Here is an 18,101-nt window from a genome sequence, read left to right as displayed (position 1 = left end):
ATGAGTTTAAAAAGTAATGCGTTTTCGCGTGACTCATGTAGTGAGCGCATGCGCTCAACATAATGGACACATTATCTGGAGCACTATATTGAATAACTCCAATATCATATCCCATTCTCACCTCACAAATTGAATTATGCAACACAGAAATATTTTCTAAATGTTAGCTGATGGTGTTATTAGCCTACATAGGCATATTTATACAGATCAAACATTACCCAACATAAACCAAGCATTCCACTCAAAGTAGTTTAACTACTTTTAGGGGCCCATCAATATGATTTCCTTGACTACAGTTACTAAAGATATGATTAAGAAAAATTTGTGAACATCAATCTAATTCAGGAGTTCCCAACCTATTTCACAAGGGGCCCCTATTTCACAACCCAAAAATAGCTGGAAAGAGAGAAGACATGGTTTTATGTTTATATTTAACTAGGCAAGTCAGTTAAGAACAAATTCTTATTTACAAAGACAGCCTACCAGAAAACAGTGGGTTAACTGCCTTGTTCAGTGGCAGAAGGACAGATTTTTATCTTGTCAGCTCTGGGATTCGATCCAGGAACTTTTCAGTTACTGGCACAACGCTCTAACAACTAGGCTACCTGCCGCCCGTAAACCATGCCTCCCCTCTTTCTAGCCTCTTTCTACTAGCTTTTTATAGACACTTCATTTTATTAACTAAATTGTGTCCTGAAAAGTGCAAAGTAGGCAAGGGATAAAATACACAGTCCTGTTTACCTATTAGGGTTGCTGCAGTCTACACGTGTTATGGAACGAACAATGGCAGTATGAGATGACAGGTAGCAGTTAGAGCGTTGGGCCAGTGATCGAAAGGTTGCTAGTTTGCAATATCCTAGCCGACAAGGTGAAAAATCTGTTGAGCTGCTCTTGGCCCTTTGAGCAACGCACTTAACCCAAATTGCTTCAGGTAGACCCTGGCTTTGACCCCACTGGGATATGTATAATACATATGTGTGTGATATAGGAAAAACATAAGCAACCACAAACATTTTCTTGAGGTTAGAAAGTTTTTCTTGTAACCATTGGGCAAGTAACCAAAAGGTTGCTGGTTCAAATCCTGGCGCTGACAAGGTGAAAAAAATCTGTCACTGTGCCCTTGAGCAAGGCATCAAACCCCAATTGCTCCAGGGGCGGTGGACAATGGGGACCCTGGCTGTGACCCCACTCTCTGTGGGTATCTCTGGGGGAGTTTGGATATGCAAGAAAGACATTTACACTACACAATTATGTGTAACAGGACAAATGTAAGCTGTAATTGGATGACTTTTATTTTGATAGCAGTTGCTGTTGAACCAGGACTGACCACAGGCACAACAGTCTCTTGCACTGACTCCCTGCATTTTACACACATGCACTCCCTCACACATAAGCACGAACACACACATACCACATGAATGCTGCAACTGGACACCTATTTATTTTACAACACTATGTCTATTTAATATTGCACAATCTATTGCACAATTCCTTGGCATGTGTAAATATCTTACTTCAATTCATTTGAGTGCCTTCTTGTATTATATTTGAGCTCATTTTAATCCTATTTCTATCCATTGAGCATAAAAAAATGTTGTACTTTTTTATTCACTTAATTAGCCTACTATTCTACTGTTGTTGCATTGTCAAGAGGTAAAGATGCAGGTAAGCATTTCGTTGCACTGTGTATTCCACATATATCATATATGATTAATAATCAATAGCTCTTCAGTCTAGAGTTTGGTGCCATAGCTCTGCTGATGTTATTTCTCCTTATATTTAATTTGTCTCCTGAAGTTGAGTGGTTGCTCTAATTAAACCTTGACCTATATCGGAATTCGCAGAGTGCATTTACCCTGCATGGGCTTATATCGGGTGGCAGCTGGCTGTTCTTTCAAGAATGAAAGCTAACAAACTACCACCACTGGTGATCTAGACGCTAGACTAGGGACTTGTTAAGGCTCTATAGAGTTAGATAGAGGGCTTTAGATGGATAAAACCTATTCTGGAATGGACGTCGCCATTGAGGGCTTCAAGCATTTTAAAGTAGTCAACTGGGTGGGACTTCCTTTGGGTTAAGGCAGGATCACATGATTCCATCCGGGTCATTAGGAGGGATCAGCCAATTAATTATACTAGTCAGCAAACACTAGGCACTCTTTCAGTTTATTTGCCAACTCAGAAGTAGCAGAAAATTGACTACTTCGACAAGGAGATTCCCTCAATGGCGCTCCCCGTGCGCTCACAGACGCCATAGTGGGACAAAAACAAACATGATATCTGTGTAATTCTCTATGTGAGGCTACTGCATAAGAAAAATGTATTGACAAGAAACTGCCACGTGATGTCGCAAGTGTGCCTCTGCACTTCATTACGGTGTCAGTTCATGCCCTTAAAATACTCGTCTTGGCAAGATTCAGTATATTAGTGTAGTTTACAAAGATGACATTCATTGTTTTACTGTTATTGTAACACAAAATAACTTAATTGTATTTGTTTTATTCAAAATAATATGTTCGTACATTTTTCAACGCACTGATCCATTAAGATACATATTTATCACAGTTTGGATAGAGTAGACCTACTGTCTGACAAAAATTATGAGAAAAAAAATCTAGGCTATGTCAGTAACTGATGGACAGGTACACAAAATACAGTCCAGTGCAAACAAGACTGTGTAAACATGAATAATCGGAGACTGGTTTGGTGTGTGTATCTATGGAGGAGCTAGTGTCTAGTTTTGCTTATTTAAATCTTAGTCACCCAAGACTATGTATTGGCAATTTTATTTTCACAACACAGAGAATGTAACGACTACTGTAAATCTTGTAAATCAAATATTGCAAGTTGTAGGCTAATGAGTGAAACTTTTGGATTGGATTTATTTTTGTTTCTCTAATCAATTTTAATAGTTGTAAATTATTCTGTAATTGGTGAAATTACCTTTGTTCCTTCCAATTTGAAAACCATTATATGCCAAACAAAATATAATCACGTGAGACACATGATGTTCAATAATTATTTCAATTTATTTGTGAACTCTTTGAAACTTAAAATCGTTTGTAACAGTTCGAGGAGCTGTGTCTACGTTCGTATGTTTTTCTACGCAAATGTCCACCTGTGAGTTGGGGCTCTCATTGGTTGAAACCACAGTCAGATTCCAACACAACACTATCTGATTGAAAATCAGGGAGGGGAGCAAAAGAAACAGCAAAAAGTGCGATGTCTTACAGTGGTTTGGATTATGAGTTTTGCGAAAGGATTTTAGGAATTATTTTTATTTCGACTGATTGGATATTGTTTTAATAAGTAAGCAAGCCATTGCCAATATACAGTAATACGACCGCTATCCTACCTAGCCTACTTGTTATAAACTAACGGTAAGTGCAGCAAGTGCATATTATATAACGATTTTTTCCCGTAGCATAATTTATGTCAATTTGTATTGATAATTCGAATAAAGAAAATTACGATAGATTCATTTAGGTTATAAATACATTAATGCATTTTACAATTAGCCTATCCAAGTCAGTAATGTATTATTATTATTTTAAACATCACAGGCCTATCATATGCTTTTTTTCAGTCTTTTACAGCGTTATTTCATGATAAGCCTACATACTTAAATAGGTAACTCCAATACTGATTGATCATTCTGTTGTACTGGACTTGACAGCATATTTATTTGTGGCATATTCTGGGAATTAGTTGGTATGGCTTGGTTATTTTAAATGTACAATTCATGTAGGACTACAGTTTATTTAGCCTACATTTAAAACATTAGTGTTAGCATAAAGTCAAACAACCTACCTAAACATATCATAATTTATTTAGCCCATTGTTTCCCTCGCTCAAACTCGCTCCTTCAGAAATGCTATATCAGCCCACCTAAAAATGTTGAAAGTTCACAGACTCGTAAACTGCATTATAACATGTTAGGCCTAGTCCTGCATAATACCTCAACTATTTTGAGTTGCCTATAAGCATTTGCCATAATTATTTTTTCCAACAGCGTCGTCATGCCACGATCCTTTTTGGTGAAAAACAAGAGGTGCACAAGGGACCCTGTATTTACAGGTTAGTTAGAATGTCAAGATTGTCATGGAGACACATCAATACTTTTACAAGTGTATAATGAGAAGTGTATAATGATTTGCCAGTTATTTCATGCATTGCCAGTTTATAATTCATCAATTGACAATGACAAGTTTACATTTCCTTTATTCACACCCCTCTGGATCACAGACGTCAGTAATTTTCTTTATTATCTGCGCTAATATAGGCTATTGCAAAAAAATGAAAAACAAATGACATTTATTTGACTTGAGGAAAGTGAATCCATAATGATGAGTTGCAGCATGTAGTGGGACTTTTATAAATGTATGTTAAACATCATCATAGAAAAGAAATACAATTGAGGACAGAGGCTACACCTGTTGGACTATTAGACGAAGTATCGTCCAAAGCAAGGGAAATATGCTCCGACTGTTATTGATGGTCGGGTTTGTCAGTGCGTTCACATTTCACTGAATTCTTTGAATTCATCTGAATTCGCCCATTGAAACTGAGCGGTTAGGGCTGGTTTCACGGATATGCAAAAGATAAATTATTCGGAAGAATAGCCGTCAGAGTATGCGCTGTACAGGTAACTGCCAAAATAAAGGAAACACAACATAAAGCGTTTTAATGGGGAGTTGGGCCACCACGAACCGCCAGAACAGCTTCAATGCTCTTTGGCATAGATTGTACACGTGTCTGGATCTCTATTGGAGGGATGCGACACCATTCTTTCACGAGAAATACCATCATTTTGTGTTTTGTTGGTGGTGGAAAACTCTGTCTCAGGCGCCACTTCAGAATCTCCCATAGTGTTCCATTAGCTTGAGATCTGGTGACACACACACACACACACTTTAAACCCTTTGAGACCCCTGTTTCAAATGAATTTGCCGTGTCCGAATACCCATACTAGTGTACTATACTGAAGAAAAATATAAACGCAACATTTCCAAATGCTTTACTGAGTTACAGTTCATATAAGGAAATCAGTTCATTGAAATACATGTATTAGGCCCTAATCTATGGAATTCACATGACTGGGCAGGGGTGCAGCCATGGGTGGGCCTGAGAGGGCATAGGCCCACCCACTTGACAGCCGGGCCCACCCACCGGGACAGCCGGGCCCACCCACCAATCAGAATGGGACCAACACTTTACATGCTGCGTTTATATTTTAGTTCAGTGTACATACCTGTTGAAGACAGGTATGTTCAGTGTACATACCTGTTGAAGACAGACGTTCCGCTAGCGGAACGCCTAGCCAATATCCAATGGAACAGCATGGCGCGAAATACAAAACCTCAAAATCTAATAATTTCAATTTCTCAAACATACGACTATTTTACACCATTTTAAAGATACACTTCTCCTTAATCCAACCACATTGAAGCACTAACCTTTGACGATCTTCATCAGATGACACTCCTAGGACATCATGTTACACAATACATGTATGTTTTGTTCGATAAAGTTCATATTTATATCCAAAAACAGCATTTTACATTGGCGCGTGATATTCAGAAAATGTATTCCCACCAAAAACTTCCGGTGAATTTACAAAAATACTCATCATAAACGTTGACAAAATACATAACAATTATTTTAAGAATTATCGATACAGTACCCCTTTATAACCGCTGTGTCAGATTGTAAAATAGCTTTACGGAGAAAGCACATTTTTCAATATTCTGAGTACATAGCTCGCCATCACAGCAAGCTACACAGACACCCGCCATGTTCGGGGTCACCTAAACTCAGAATTAGTATTATAAATATGCTCTTACCTTTGCTGATCTATGTCAGAATGCACTCCCAGGACTGCTACTTCCACAAGAAATGTTGTTTTTGTTCAAAATAATCCATATTTATGTCCAAATACCTCCATTTTGTTTGTGCGTTCAGGTCACTGTCCAAAGGCAAACACGCGAGCGCAATTCGAGACACAAAAAGTCAAAATGTTCCATTACCGTACTTAGAAGCATGTCAAACGCTGTTTAAAATCAATCTTTATGGTATTTTTAATGTAAAATTGCGATAATATTCCAACCGGACAATTGCGTATTCATTCAAGGAGAAAAATAAGTAACAGCGTGCTCTCGGGACCGCACATATCCAATCTCTTTGTCCCCAGGCAGTCCACTCAGTGAATGAGCTACTATACTCTGCCCAGTGACAGGAGAATGCTCAAACAACTTTCTGAAGGCTTTTGACAGCCAATGGAAGCCTTAGGAAGTGCAACGTGACCCCAAAGATACTGTAGTTTCGAAAGGGACTAGAAAGAAGAACTACAATTCTCAGATCCTCCACTTCCTGGTTGAATTTCTCTCAGGTTTTTGCCTGCCATATGAGTTCTGTTATACTCACAGACACCATTCAAACAGTTTTAGAAACTTCAGAGTGTTTTCTATCCAAATCTACTAATAATATGCATATTCTAGTTTCTGGGCAAGAGTAGTAACCAGTTTAATTTGGGTACGTTTTTCATCCGGCCGTGAAAATACTGCCCCCTATCCTTAACAGGATTTATTAACCTGCATACTCATTTCGGTGTTTGATCTAATTTAATTCACTTGTCTTTTCCAACTCAACTGTTTGACAATTGCTGATAATCAGATAAATTGATGCACTGTACCAAAATGAACGAATGGCGGGAGTCAACGCAATCGCGCATTAGATGATGCATTGGGAATACTATTTTCTAAATTTCGCACACTATAAAATGTATTTTATTGCATACTATTTAGTATGCTAGTATGGGTATTAGGACATGCCCACTGAGATGTCTTCTTCTAGCCATGATAGCCAACATAATGGGAAACTGGGATTTTTTTACATGAACCTAAGCATAATGGGAAACTGTGTATTTTTATACATGAACCTAAGCATAATGGGAAACTGTGTATTTTTATACATGAACCTAAGCATAATGGGAAACCGTGTATTTTTATACATGAACCTAAGCATAATGGGAAACTGTGTATTTTTATACATGAACCTAAGCATAATGGGAAACTGTGTGTATTTTTATACATGAACCTAAGCATAATGGGAAACTGTGTATTTTTATACATGAACCTAAGCATAATGGGAAACGGTGTATTTCTATACATGAACCTAAGCATAATGGGAAACCGTGTATTTTTATACATGAACCTAAGCATAATGGGAAACTGTGTATTTTTATACATGAACCTAAGCATAATGGGAAACTGTGTATTTTTATACATGAACCTAAGCATAATGGGAAACTGTGTATTTTTATACATGAACCTAAGCATAATGGGAAACTGTGTATTTTTATACATGAACCTAAGCATAATGGGAAACTGTGTATTTTTATACATGAACCTAAGCATAATGGGAAACTGTGTATTTTTATACATGAACCTAAGCATAATGGGAAACTGTGTATTTTTATACATGAACCTAAGCATAATGGAATGTTTTAATTGCTCAATTAACTCCGGAACCACAGCCACATCTGTGTGGAAGAACCTGCTTTTAATATACCTTCTATTCATCATTTACTCAAGTGTTTCCTTTATTTTCGCAGTTACCTGTACATTTATGTACATTTTCACAGATAAACGTTTTTCATATATAAAAAAATATTTTATTACTTTTTAACTCTCCATTGTTGGAAAAGGGCTCCATACCTGTTGTATTCGGTCCATGTGACAAAAAACATTATTTTTGATTTGATCTTGTCAGAACCAAAGAGGCCAGAGTCTCCAGTCAGGCCTCAGTCACTGGGTCAGCCCACTCATCCTGACCCCTATTCTTACATGAAAAATGAACAGGAGCCTGAACGGCCAGTCCCCTTTCACCCTGACCCAACAGGACACTCTGTTACCCCTGCTCTACCACCATACTACTTATCAGGTGAGAGACCCTCCAACTGGGCAGGGATGTTGTGAAGAGACAAAAATCATTGGGAATAGAATATAATAGAACCTTATTGGTACTAAATGGGACAACATATGATTCAAAAGGTTTTTTCAGAGGAAGTGTTCATTGAGTCAATTTTCTTATTACTTCTACCCTCAGAGGCTAACATGGCAGAGCTCCCTGCATACTACATTCCCTCCTACACCTGGGACTCTGTACCTGTGCCCTATGACCTTTGTCCGATGGGCTTCCCCCCCTCCCTCCTGCAGCACTCCAGCAGCCTGTTTCGGGCTAAAGTCAGCCACAGCCCTGAGCCCCAGCAACCTCTGGACTGCAGCACACACTACTACCCCACCTCGGGAACTTATCACTGCATCACCTGTGACAAGGTACATATGCAGGAGTGGCGTCATAGCTTTCTCTTTACACTGTGTAACTGACAATAACTAATGGGCCTATACAGAATTAGACTGCCAGAACACTTGTTTAAAAGACTACACATTGACATTGTGACTTCATGATAAGCTCCTCCTAGCTAGTTGATAACTTCCCTGTCCTCCTCTGCCACGGCAGGTGTTCTCAACCCCTCATGGTTTGGAGGTGCATGTCAGACGCTCCCACAGTGGGACCAGACCATTCGGTTGCAGCATCTGCAGGAAAACCTTTGGCCATGCTGTCAGTCTGGAGCAACACATGAACGTTCACTCACAGGTACCCACAATGCACAGTGTCCTGTTGGAGATGGTTAAGGAGACAAGACAGACAACCAGAGATGTGTACTCTGGCACATTGTCCAAATTGCCCTAAGTTATGTGTATACTTCCATAGAAAAGTAGCCTAAGGTACATACTTTCATGACAATGATATTTGAGATGAGATGATAAATTAAGTACATCTTTCCTTAAACAAAGGAAAGAAGTTTTGAATGCAAGATGTGTGGAAAGACATTCAAGCGCTCCTCCACCCTCTCCACCCATCTACTCATCCACTCCGACACCAGGCCCTACCCCTGTCAGTACTGTGGAAAGAGGTTCCACCAGAAGTCGGACATGAAGAAACACACCTACATCCACACAGGTGAGGAGAGAAGAGCATCCACAGAGCACCAAAGTTAGGGATCCAACCAGTGATTTGATTGTATTGTAATTTCTCAGAAAACTAAAAAGCAACGTTAGTGATTGCCTCACACTGTAGTTCTCTGCTTTCTTGGTGGTGTTAACATGAATTGTTTCCTAGAGTAATATAACTGCCGATGAATCAGAAAAATGAACTTAAACAAATGTCCATCTGATTTGCATATCTGGTTTTCCTACTTCGCCAAGGCCTCTGTGAAAGGAACTCTGTGCAGGTGGAATACGTCTCCAATGAATGTTTGACAAATCTTAACAATGGCACGATTCTTTCCTCCCAGTCACTGATACTGACTTTACAGCACAGATATACCTCATGCGTTACATGTTATCTGTTTTCATACTTTTTATACTTCATGTACAGCAAGCGCATCAATACAAAATGAAACTGTGATATTTGATTCTGATAGATTTGATAATGCCACAGTTTAACATGTCTTTGTATGTGTCTATTTAGGTGAGAAGCCCCACAAATGCCAGGTGTGTGGCAAGGCGTTCAGCCAGAGCTCCAACCTCATCACACACAGTCGTAAACACACAGGCTTCAAGCCCTTCGGCTGTGAGATCTGTGTCAAGGGCTTCCAACGCAAGGTGGACCTCCGCAGACACCACGAGAGCCAGCATGGCCTGAAGTGACGAGGTTGAGAACAATGGATAGAGAAGAAGAGGAAAGAGTGCCTTAGCAAAACATCATAGCAAAGAAAGAGAAAGAAAGACCAAACATGTCCCTTAGTGGTGAGCATCATGGTACATCATGACACAAAATGGCCACTACAGACACAATAATTTGCTTTACACATATCGTATTGAATCTTATCCTGAGAGTGAAAAGGCATTTTTAAGTTAATCAGAGCCAGCAGCTAGCCAGCACCTAACCAGCAGAAATTAGACAAGGAAAGTTATGAAGATACATTTTTCATAAAGTATTTGCTATCACTTAAGGAGGAACAGCCCTTTGGAATAAAATCTATTTCAACTGATATGCATCTTTTGGGTGCATTATGATGTTGTATACTTATGACAGAGGCCTTTAAAGTAAAATGTGAAGAGAGATAGGTCTCATGATTTTGTTGCATAATGTATTTAAGAAAAAGCTTTATATGTTCACAAAGAGTGCGTGTGCCATTCAAACTATAGTTATAAATGAATCTTATGTCAAATAAAAGGAAGCAATGGTATGAATGAACAAATGCTCTCCAAATAACGGTGAGATTTTATTATAATCCTCGTAATCATTGTGGTTTGCGGAGAAAAGACAACTCACACTCCGCCCATATTTAACATAATCATACATTCACTGTCATGTGACTAGTTGACAAACATTGTGAAGAAGAAGAAAGAAAACTGTCAAAAGGTCAAATACAAGCAGTATGTTAGCTTAGTAAGATGAGATGGCTCATGGTAAGCCTTTATGTGTGACCGTTTACTCATGGCGCATATTGCATGCAGACTGTCTTCCAACTCAAATCAAATTTATTTGTCACATACACATGGTTAGCAGGTGTTAATGCAAGTGTAGCGAAATGCTTGTGCTTCTAGTTCCGGCCATGCAGTAATATCTAACAAGTAATCTACCAATTCCACAACAACTACCTTGTACACACAAGTGTAAAGGAATGAATACGAATATGTACATAAAAATATATAAATGAGTGATGGCCGAACAGCATAGGCAAGATGTAATAGATGGTATGGAGTACAGTATATACATATGAGATGAGTATTGTAGGGTATGAAAACATATAAAGCAGCATTGTTTAAGGTGGCTAGTGATACATTACATCAGGATGGCAAGATGCAGTAGATGGTATAGAGTACAGTATATACATATGAGATGAGTAATGTAGGTTATGAAAACATTATATAAAGTGGCATTGTTTAAAATGGCCAGTGATACATCTAATTACATCAAGATGGCAAGATACAGTAGATGGTATGGCGTACAATATATACATATGAGATGAATAATGTAGGTTATGTAAACATTATCTAATATAAATAATATAAAGTGGCAAGTGATAAATTGATTACATCAATTTTCCCATTATTAAAGTGGCTTGAGTTGAGTCAGTATGTTGGCAGCAGCCACTCAATGTTAGTGATGGCTGTTTAACAGTCTGATGGCCTTGAGATAGAAGCTGTTTTTCAGTCTCTCGGTTCCAGCTTTGATGCACCTGTACTGACCTTGCCTTCTGGATGTTAGCGGGGTGAAAAGGCAGTGGCTCGGGTGGTTGCTGTCCTTGATGATCTTTTTGGCCTTCCTATGACATCAGGTGGTGTAGGTGTCCTGGAGGGCAGGTAGTTTGCACCCGGTGATGCGTTGTGCAGACCTCACTACCCTCTGGAGAGCCTTCCGGTTATGGGCGGAGCAGCTGCCGTACCAGGCGGTGATACAGCCCGACAGGATGCTCTCGATTGTGCATCTGTACTGGCTCTGTAGCAGTCCTCTGCAAGGCTGAGCTCATGTTATCTGGGGCTGAAATCTCTAGCATGACCAGTCAGAGATAGTGTCAGACTTAATTCAAATCTATACCTGGAAAACCATGCAAATCTCAAGTCCACCAGGTTTTCAAATGTCACACAGAGGAATGGACTGCCCATGCATGCCATCATGCTCACTAAAGAGCGGAGAGGGAGGATCAATCCCCCCAATCCTTCCAAAATCTCAATCACTAATATACAAACTGCTTAGGCCTTCCCCATGTATGATGCAGTTCTTCACACCCGTAAGCAAAGGTCTGCACATTCAGCTTAATCTCTAGTTAGTCACACTGTTGGTCTTCAAGTGGGAAGAAGAAGTGTATTCCCTCTGTGTTATGATATTGGATATACTGTATGACAACAGACAGACAGAGGATGGTGTACTCAAACAGCCTGTCCCCATACTGTACCACACCCATCCATTCTGACGGGTTTGCGTTGACATACACATTGCACTTTTCATGAAGACACAACACCTTCCTCAAACACCAAATCCAGTTAGGCCATTTAAGCTGTTACAGTCAAATCAGACCCTTTCTTAGTAAAATCTGTCATCAAATACTGTATAAGTAGCTGGCCAAGTACAAGTATGGGTTAAATCAGGTTTTGAGGTTTTAGATCTACCACTGTCCACAACTGTTTGCTAATTTCTAACAAAAATATATTAAATTCCCACTTTATGCTACAGGGTAGCAGCATTCCATGAACTTTCAATAAATTCCCTGGTGTTCCAGAAATCCTTGTTGGAGGGTTCCAGATTTGCCTAAAAAACTGATTTCAACCTGAGTTTAACCACCAAGTTAACACACACAGAGAAATTGGCAGGAAAGGAATTTCAGTGGGTGAAAAATACAACACCCATACATGGTCACAACAGCAGTATGAGTATATGTTGCGGGGTTGTTACAGAAATCAGTGTCTAGGTGCGGAATGAAACATACAGCCTGTCCACTGTCTGGTACAGTTGGTAAACAAATCTGTGGTGCCATGCAAATGAGTGTTTATATAACCCAGGCAATAGGGTCCGTTGTGCTCAGGAGAAACAGTTAGGGTTGCATCCTGGTGTGAGGATACAGAGCAAATCAAAATGCTGCACAGGCAGCCAATGGCAGAGAGAGGAGCAGGACGAACGGGCCTAAACAAACAGGACATGGGTCCTGCATTGGAGGGGTGGGGCCCAGACTGTAGCCTGGGGGAAACTGGGGAAATTAGGGGACCAGGTCCACCCACATGCACCTGAGCTGAACTTCCCTTTTCAACATTAGCATACAGGTGTGTCTGTGATTTTTATCATTTAGTACAACACAACGCAGGGTTTTAATTAAAACAACACAATATAGTAACGTCTCAATAGCATATATTAATTATTGTATGCTTTTATGCTCTCTCTCCTCCCCCTCTTCATTTGCATCTCCTGTGCCGGCCTGGGGTGCAGTGGCATCCTAATCCTTCAAAGAACTAAACTGTATGTTTCTCTGGAACTTCAATGTTAAACTGTCCACTCAAAGTAAAGCTAAAATTAACATCTTAAACACTTCCAGCTCAACAACAAACTTAAGCTAAATCAAGACAAATTATTTTCCCCTCATTTGATTGAATTTTTTCAACTGCAAGATAATGAAACAAAAGGTGAAATCAACAAAGCAAACTGCTTTCTTTTCAATTGTGCAGCACTAATTTGTCTAAACTGCCTTTCCAGCAAGTTTATGGAGGAATCAGATACCAGAAACCGACTTAACACTGACAAACATATTAACAGAAAACAAGAAAAAAACTCAAAATCTGTTCCACCCAGCCAAGACCCTGTAGAGCACAAGAAAATCATGGCACACATCTGCACACACTCTTAACACACACTCTTAACCTAACCACACCAAGCACTCACACACACACACACACACACACACACACACACACACACACACACACACACGCGCGCGCGCATAGAGAGTAGGCCAGAAATGAATTGAATTTGTCTTGCAAATGAGTATGCAAAATATCCCTGGTCTGTGCCCTGGTAAAGGGTTGGAAGGTGGAAAGGTGTGCCAGCCCAAGGCTAAAAGCTAGGGGAGACATGTTGAAGAACGGATATCTCCCATGGGCTGCTCTATCTTAAGAAATATGTACTATTTTATGTAGTACTTTAATTAGCACACACTGAGTATTTACTCTGTTTCAAGCAATGGAAGCCATAACATCGATGTACAGACATATAGTATCATATTTACAGTTAGCAATGCTTGACATAGAAAGGCCATGGAAAGTATGAATTGACAATATATACACTGCTCAAATAAAGGGAACACTAAAATAACACATCCTAGATCTGAATGAATGAAATAATCTTATTAAATACTTTTTTCTTTACATAGTTGAATGTGCTGACAACAAAATCACACAAAAATAATCAATGGAAATCCAATTTATCAACCCATGGAGGTCTGGATTTGGAGTCACACTCAAAATTAAAGTGGAAAACCACTCTACAGGCTGATCCAACTTTGATGTAATGTCCTTAAAACAAGTCAAAATGAGGCTCAGTAGTGTGTGTGGCCTCCACGTGCCTGTATGACCTCCCTACAACACCTGGGCATGCTCCTGATGAGGTGGCGGATGGTCTCCTGAGGGATCTCCTCCCAGACCTGGACTAAAGCATCCGCCAACTCCTGGACAGTCTGTGGTGCAACGTGGCGTTGGTGGATGGAGCGAGACATGATGTCCCAGATGTGCTCAATTGGATTCAGGTCTGGGGAACGGGCGGGCCAGTCCATAGCATCAATGCCTTCCTCTTGCATGAACTGCTGACACACTCCAGCCACATGAGGTCTAGCATTGTCTTGCATTAGGAGGAACCCAGGGCCAACCGCACCAGCATATGGTCTCACAAGGGGTCTGAGGATCTCATCTCGGTACCTAATGGCAGTCAGGCTACCTCTGGCGAGCACATGGAGGGCTGTGCGGCCCCCCAAAGAAATGCCACCCCACACCATGACTGACCCACCGCCAAACCGGTCATGCTGGAGGATGTTGCAGGCAGCAGAACGTTCTCCACGGCGTCTCCAGACTGTCACGTCTGTCACATGTGCTCAGTGTGAACCTGCTTTCATCTGTGAAGAGCACAGGGCACCAGTGGCCAATTTGCCAATCTTGGTGTTCTCTGGCAAATGCCAAACGTCCTGCACGGTGTTGGGCTGTAAGCACAACCCCCACCTGTGGACGTCGGGCCCTCATACCACTCTCATGGAGTCTGTTTCTGACCGTTTGAGCAGACACATGCACATTTGTGGCCTGCTGGAGGTCATTTTGCAGGGCTCTGGCAGTGCTCCTCCTGCTCCTCCTTGCACAAAGGCAGAGGTAGCGGTCCTGCTGCTGGGTTGTTGCCCTCCTACGGCCTTCTCCACGTCTCCTGATGTACTGGCCTGTCTCCATGCTCTGGACACGCTGAGACACAGCAAACCTTCTTGCCACAGTTCGCATTGATGGGCCATCCTGGGTGAGCTGCACTACCTGAGCCACTTGTGTGGGTTGTAGATTCCGTCTCATGCTACCACTAGAGTGAAAGCACCGCCAGCATTCAAAAGTGACCAAAACATCAGCCAGGAAGCATAGGAACTGAGAAGTGGTCTGTGGTTACCACCTGCAGAACCACTCCTTTATTGGGGGTGTCTTGCTAATTGCCTATAATTTCCACCTGTTGTCTATTCCATTTGCACAACAGCATGTGAAATGTATTGTCAATCAGTGTTGTTTCCTAAGTGGACAGTTTGATTTCACAGAAGTGTGATTGACTTGGAGTTACATTGTGTTGTTTAAGTGTTCCCTTTATTTTTTTGAGCAGTATATATATTTTTAAATAGTTACACATCCCAACTACATGAACTGCCCCACTCCAAATCAACTGAAGGACAAAGAACCCTATCATCCATGTTTATGACCTCAGAGCCAGGTACCGGATGGTATGAGATAGAAAAGAGACATAGAGAAGGAGAGGAGTGACCAGGCCAAGTCTAACACACACAGATTACCAAAGAGAAGATAAAAGGCAATCATTATTTAAATCCAGGGAGTAGATTATTTGTTTGTGTAAAGCATCAAATTAGAGGTAAAGTCATGCTCTTCTCCAGAACCCAGCTGGGAAAGCTGAAGAGGTAAAACATTGAAGAGGCATGAAGCTTGATTTTTTTCTACTTTTGCTAATACAACATTCATATCATCCTTTTGCTAAATTTATTTGACTTTTACATGTTTATGTTTAGCCTTGAATCTCAATGCTACTGGACTAGTGGACTAAAGAAGAAGTCAAACTGAGGCAGCTTTCTTCCATTTGCCTAGACACAGGAAGTAGGTCTCTGATCACATGACAGTGGCGGGCTGGTGATACCATTTGAATGACAGTTAGCAGAGAGAAGAGTGTAGTGGATCAGAATGACAATAATGGCAGCAGCCATCTTCGCTGCAGCTCTGAGGCAGTTCGTCATCCAAAAATGGCTTTGCCTTTCCAACCGCCACACAATCAGCTGCAAGGCATGGGCTTCTGACTGCACATGATGCATTGAGAGAGAGAGAAGAGGAGAGAGAAGATGAAAAAGGAGTGAGAAGGACTGAGCAGGGTCAACAAGGAAAGAGAGTGAAAATTAAAAAGAGAGAGAGAAAGAGGTGGAAAGAGAGAGGGTGAAATCTGGGGCCATGCAGCAGGCCTTGCTGGGCAAGCCGGGCAATGGTGGGTGGGTGATAGTCTTATCATGGCTGCCCCACACTGTAACGGTCGGAAACATGCCAGCGGCTCGACAGGGAGGAGTGAACAGTCCCTCCACAGAGATAGCACCCAGCACAGCAGTAATCTGGGAGACACAGGAGCACGGACCAATAGACAGAGGTGCTAGATCCCACTCCGTGTGACACCCTGGCTCTACCACACCACATGACAAATTGTTTCTCCCAGCATGACCTCTTCTGCTGTCTCATCATCTCCCTCAAAGCACAGAACTTCATAATACGTCCCGACGCAGGAAGCACAAATGCCTTATCTGGCTCTACTCTAGAAAAGCATGGCACTAGGGTTCTTATTCAAACTGCTGTTACACACCAAAATCCTCTCCATTTCAGGGGATGGAGGGAAATGTAGTTATTTGTAATATACACTGTGACTGTGTTGGAATGGATCTGAAGTGGTAAAACTGAAACAGGGCGTCAAAACAAAAGTTTCACAACTTGACTATCTATCAGAAGGAAACCAGCCATCATCAAGCCTACAAAAAAACAAGAAGCCAATGGAGAACATATACTGTTTATCTTGAGTCACATCATATTAGCTTATATTGCCCTTAAGGCACAAAGTCGGATTTTAAATAAGTAAACACAAATGTATATCACTAAATAGAACATTGCTAAATTGTAGGCCTTTCCAACATATTCTAACACAACTTGCTTTGTTGATGTAATATTACTCCTCTGTAGAATCTGATTCTCTTTCTGATGGAGGATGTTATGAGTGTATTGTCTTATACAGATTACACCACACTTGAGGGAGGAGGACGTGATACAAATGCACAAACCACTGTTTCAAAGTTTCTAACAGCAAGACCAGATCATTCATTTTGTAAATAACAAGAAAACCCTAGGGGCAGGATCCCGTGTAAGACATAAGTATACATTAAAGGGAGATTTCAGGATTTTGGCAGTGAGGCCCTATATCTACTTCCCCCGAGGCAAATGAACTTGTGGATACCATTTTTACATCAGTGTTGCAAACGGAACCTTATTTGTCTTTTTACCTAAGTACAGTACTTGACTTGGGTGGGAGCACACCGGGAGTGAGTACCAAAAAAAGTCACTTAATGGCAAAGTTGGGTTGGAGCTCGTAAGACATCGCCCTTCTCTGTTGGCGCCATCTTCTGTCCGAGGAATCGTGCAGTATGACTAACAAAAACGATAAAACATCAAAATGTGTATCAAGTCTTTAGCGCATATATATTAAAAGCATAACAACTGTTTATGAAGTGGTGGAACTGTCTTTTGACTTTTAGCTAGTGTAACGCAATTAAGAACGTGCCATAAGCTCACTCCACAGCTAGCTTGAAATGTCCTGGATGGATCCATCCAGTTGATAGCTTTCAGGTGGTTCAACCTGTTGGAATGTCAAGGAGAGGGATCACTGGTTTAAGCCCAGTGTGGGGTAGGTGAAGGAAACTAAGATGTTAGCAGCACGAGAGAGACTACAAGGACACATCTAATTGTATAGCCTTTTTCTTGCAGTACAGACTGACAATCGTTACACTAGTCTGTCTCTCTCCTGCCCCCTTCTGGCTTGAAATTGCTTAGACTTCAGATCTAGTTTGAGGGTCTGTGATATCAGGAAACTTGGGCTGTTCCAAGGATCACGCATAATACTGACCGTAGTGAGACTTATTAGACCAGGCTGAATATAGCCTAAGGGTTTTATATGGATAAAGTAAACACATCAAACATGCTTCTTCCATAGCCGATGTTCGTCAAGTCTAATCATTCTCTCTGGCCGGCCGGAACTATAAACACGTCCAATTG

The 18,101-nt window shown here is 40.9% G+C and overlaps 1 protein-coding gene across 2 annotated transcripts; it reads left to right on the top strand.

Moving 5' to 3' along the window:
* The first annotated feature begins 2,937 nt into the window (after positions 1 to 2,937).
* On the top strand, positions 2,938 to 10,267 carry LOC115204135 (zinc finger protein Gfi-1b). 2 transcript variants are annotated; one of them, XM_029769474.1, is made up of 7 exons: positions 2,938 to 3,380; positions 4,013 to 4,077; positions 7,771 to 7,941; positions 8,107 to 8,336; positions 8,521 to 8,658; positions 8,859 to 9,024; positions 9,535 to 10,267. In XM_029769474.1, exons 2-7 carry the CDS (start codon positions 4,020 to 4,022, stop codon positions 9,711 to 9,713), a joined length of 942 nt encoding a protein of 313 aa, XP_029625334.1. In that variant the 5' UTR covers positions 2,938 to 3,380; positions 4,013 to 4,019; the 3' UTR covers positions 9,714 to 10,267. The 2 variants fall into 2 exon arrangements, with proteins under 2 accessions (XP_029625334.1, XP_029625335.1); XM_029769475.1 differs by having other exon boundaries at positions 2,945 to 3,380; positions 7,860 to 7,941.
* The last annotated feature ends 7,834 nt before the right edge of the window (positions 10,268 to 18,101 follow it).

Source organism: Salmo trutta, chromosome 12, assembly GCF_901001165.1.
Source record: "Salmo trutta chromosome 12, fSalTru1.1, whole genome shotgun sequence".
NCBI classification, from domain to species: Eukaryota; Metazoa; Chordata; class Actinopteri; order Salmoniformes; family Salmonidae; genus Salmo; species Salmo trutta.
Note: the sequence above shows the minus strand (reverse complement) of the source record. Positions and strands in the feature narration are given on the sequence as shown.

Coding starts and splice junctions, on each gene's coding strand:
- LOC115204135 (XM_029769474.1), top strand. CDS start 4,020: ATGCCACGATCCTTTTTGGTGAAAAACAAGAGGTGCACAAGGGACCCT. Junction 7,942..8,106: donor ACCACCATACTACTTATCAG/GTGAGAGACCCT, acceptor TTCTACCCTCAG/AGGCTAACATGGCAGAGCTC. Junction 8,337..8,520: donor ACTGCATCACCTGTGACAAG/GTACATATGCAG, acceptor CTGCCACGGCAG/GTGTTCTCAACCCCTCATGG.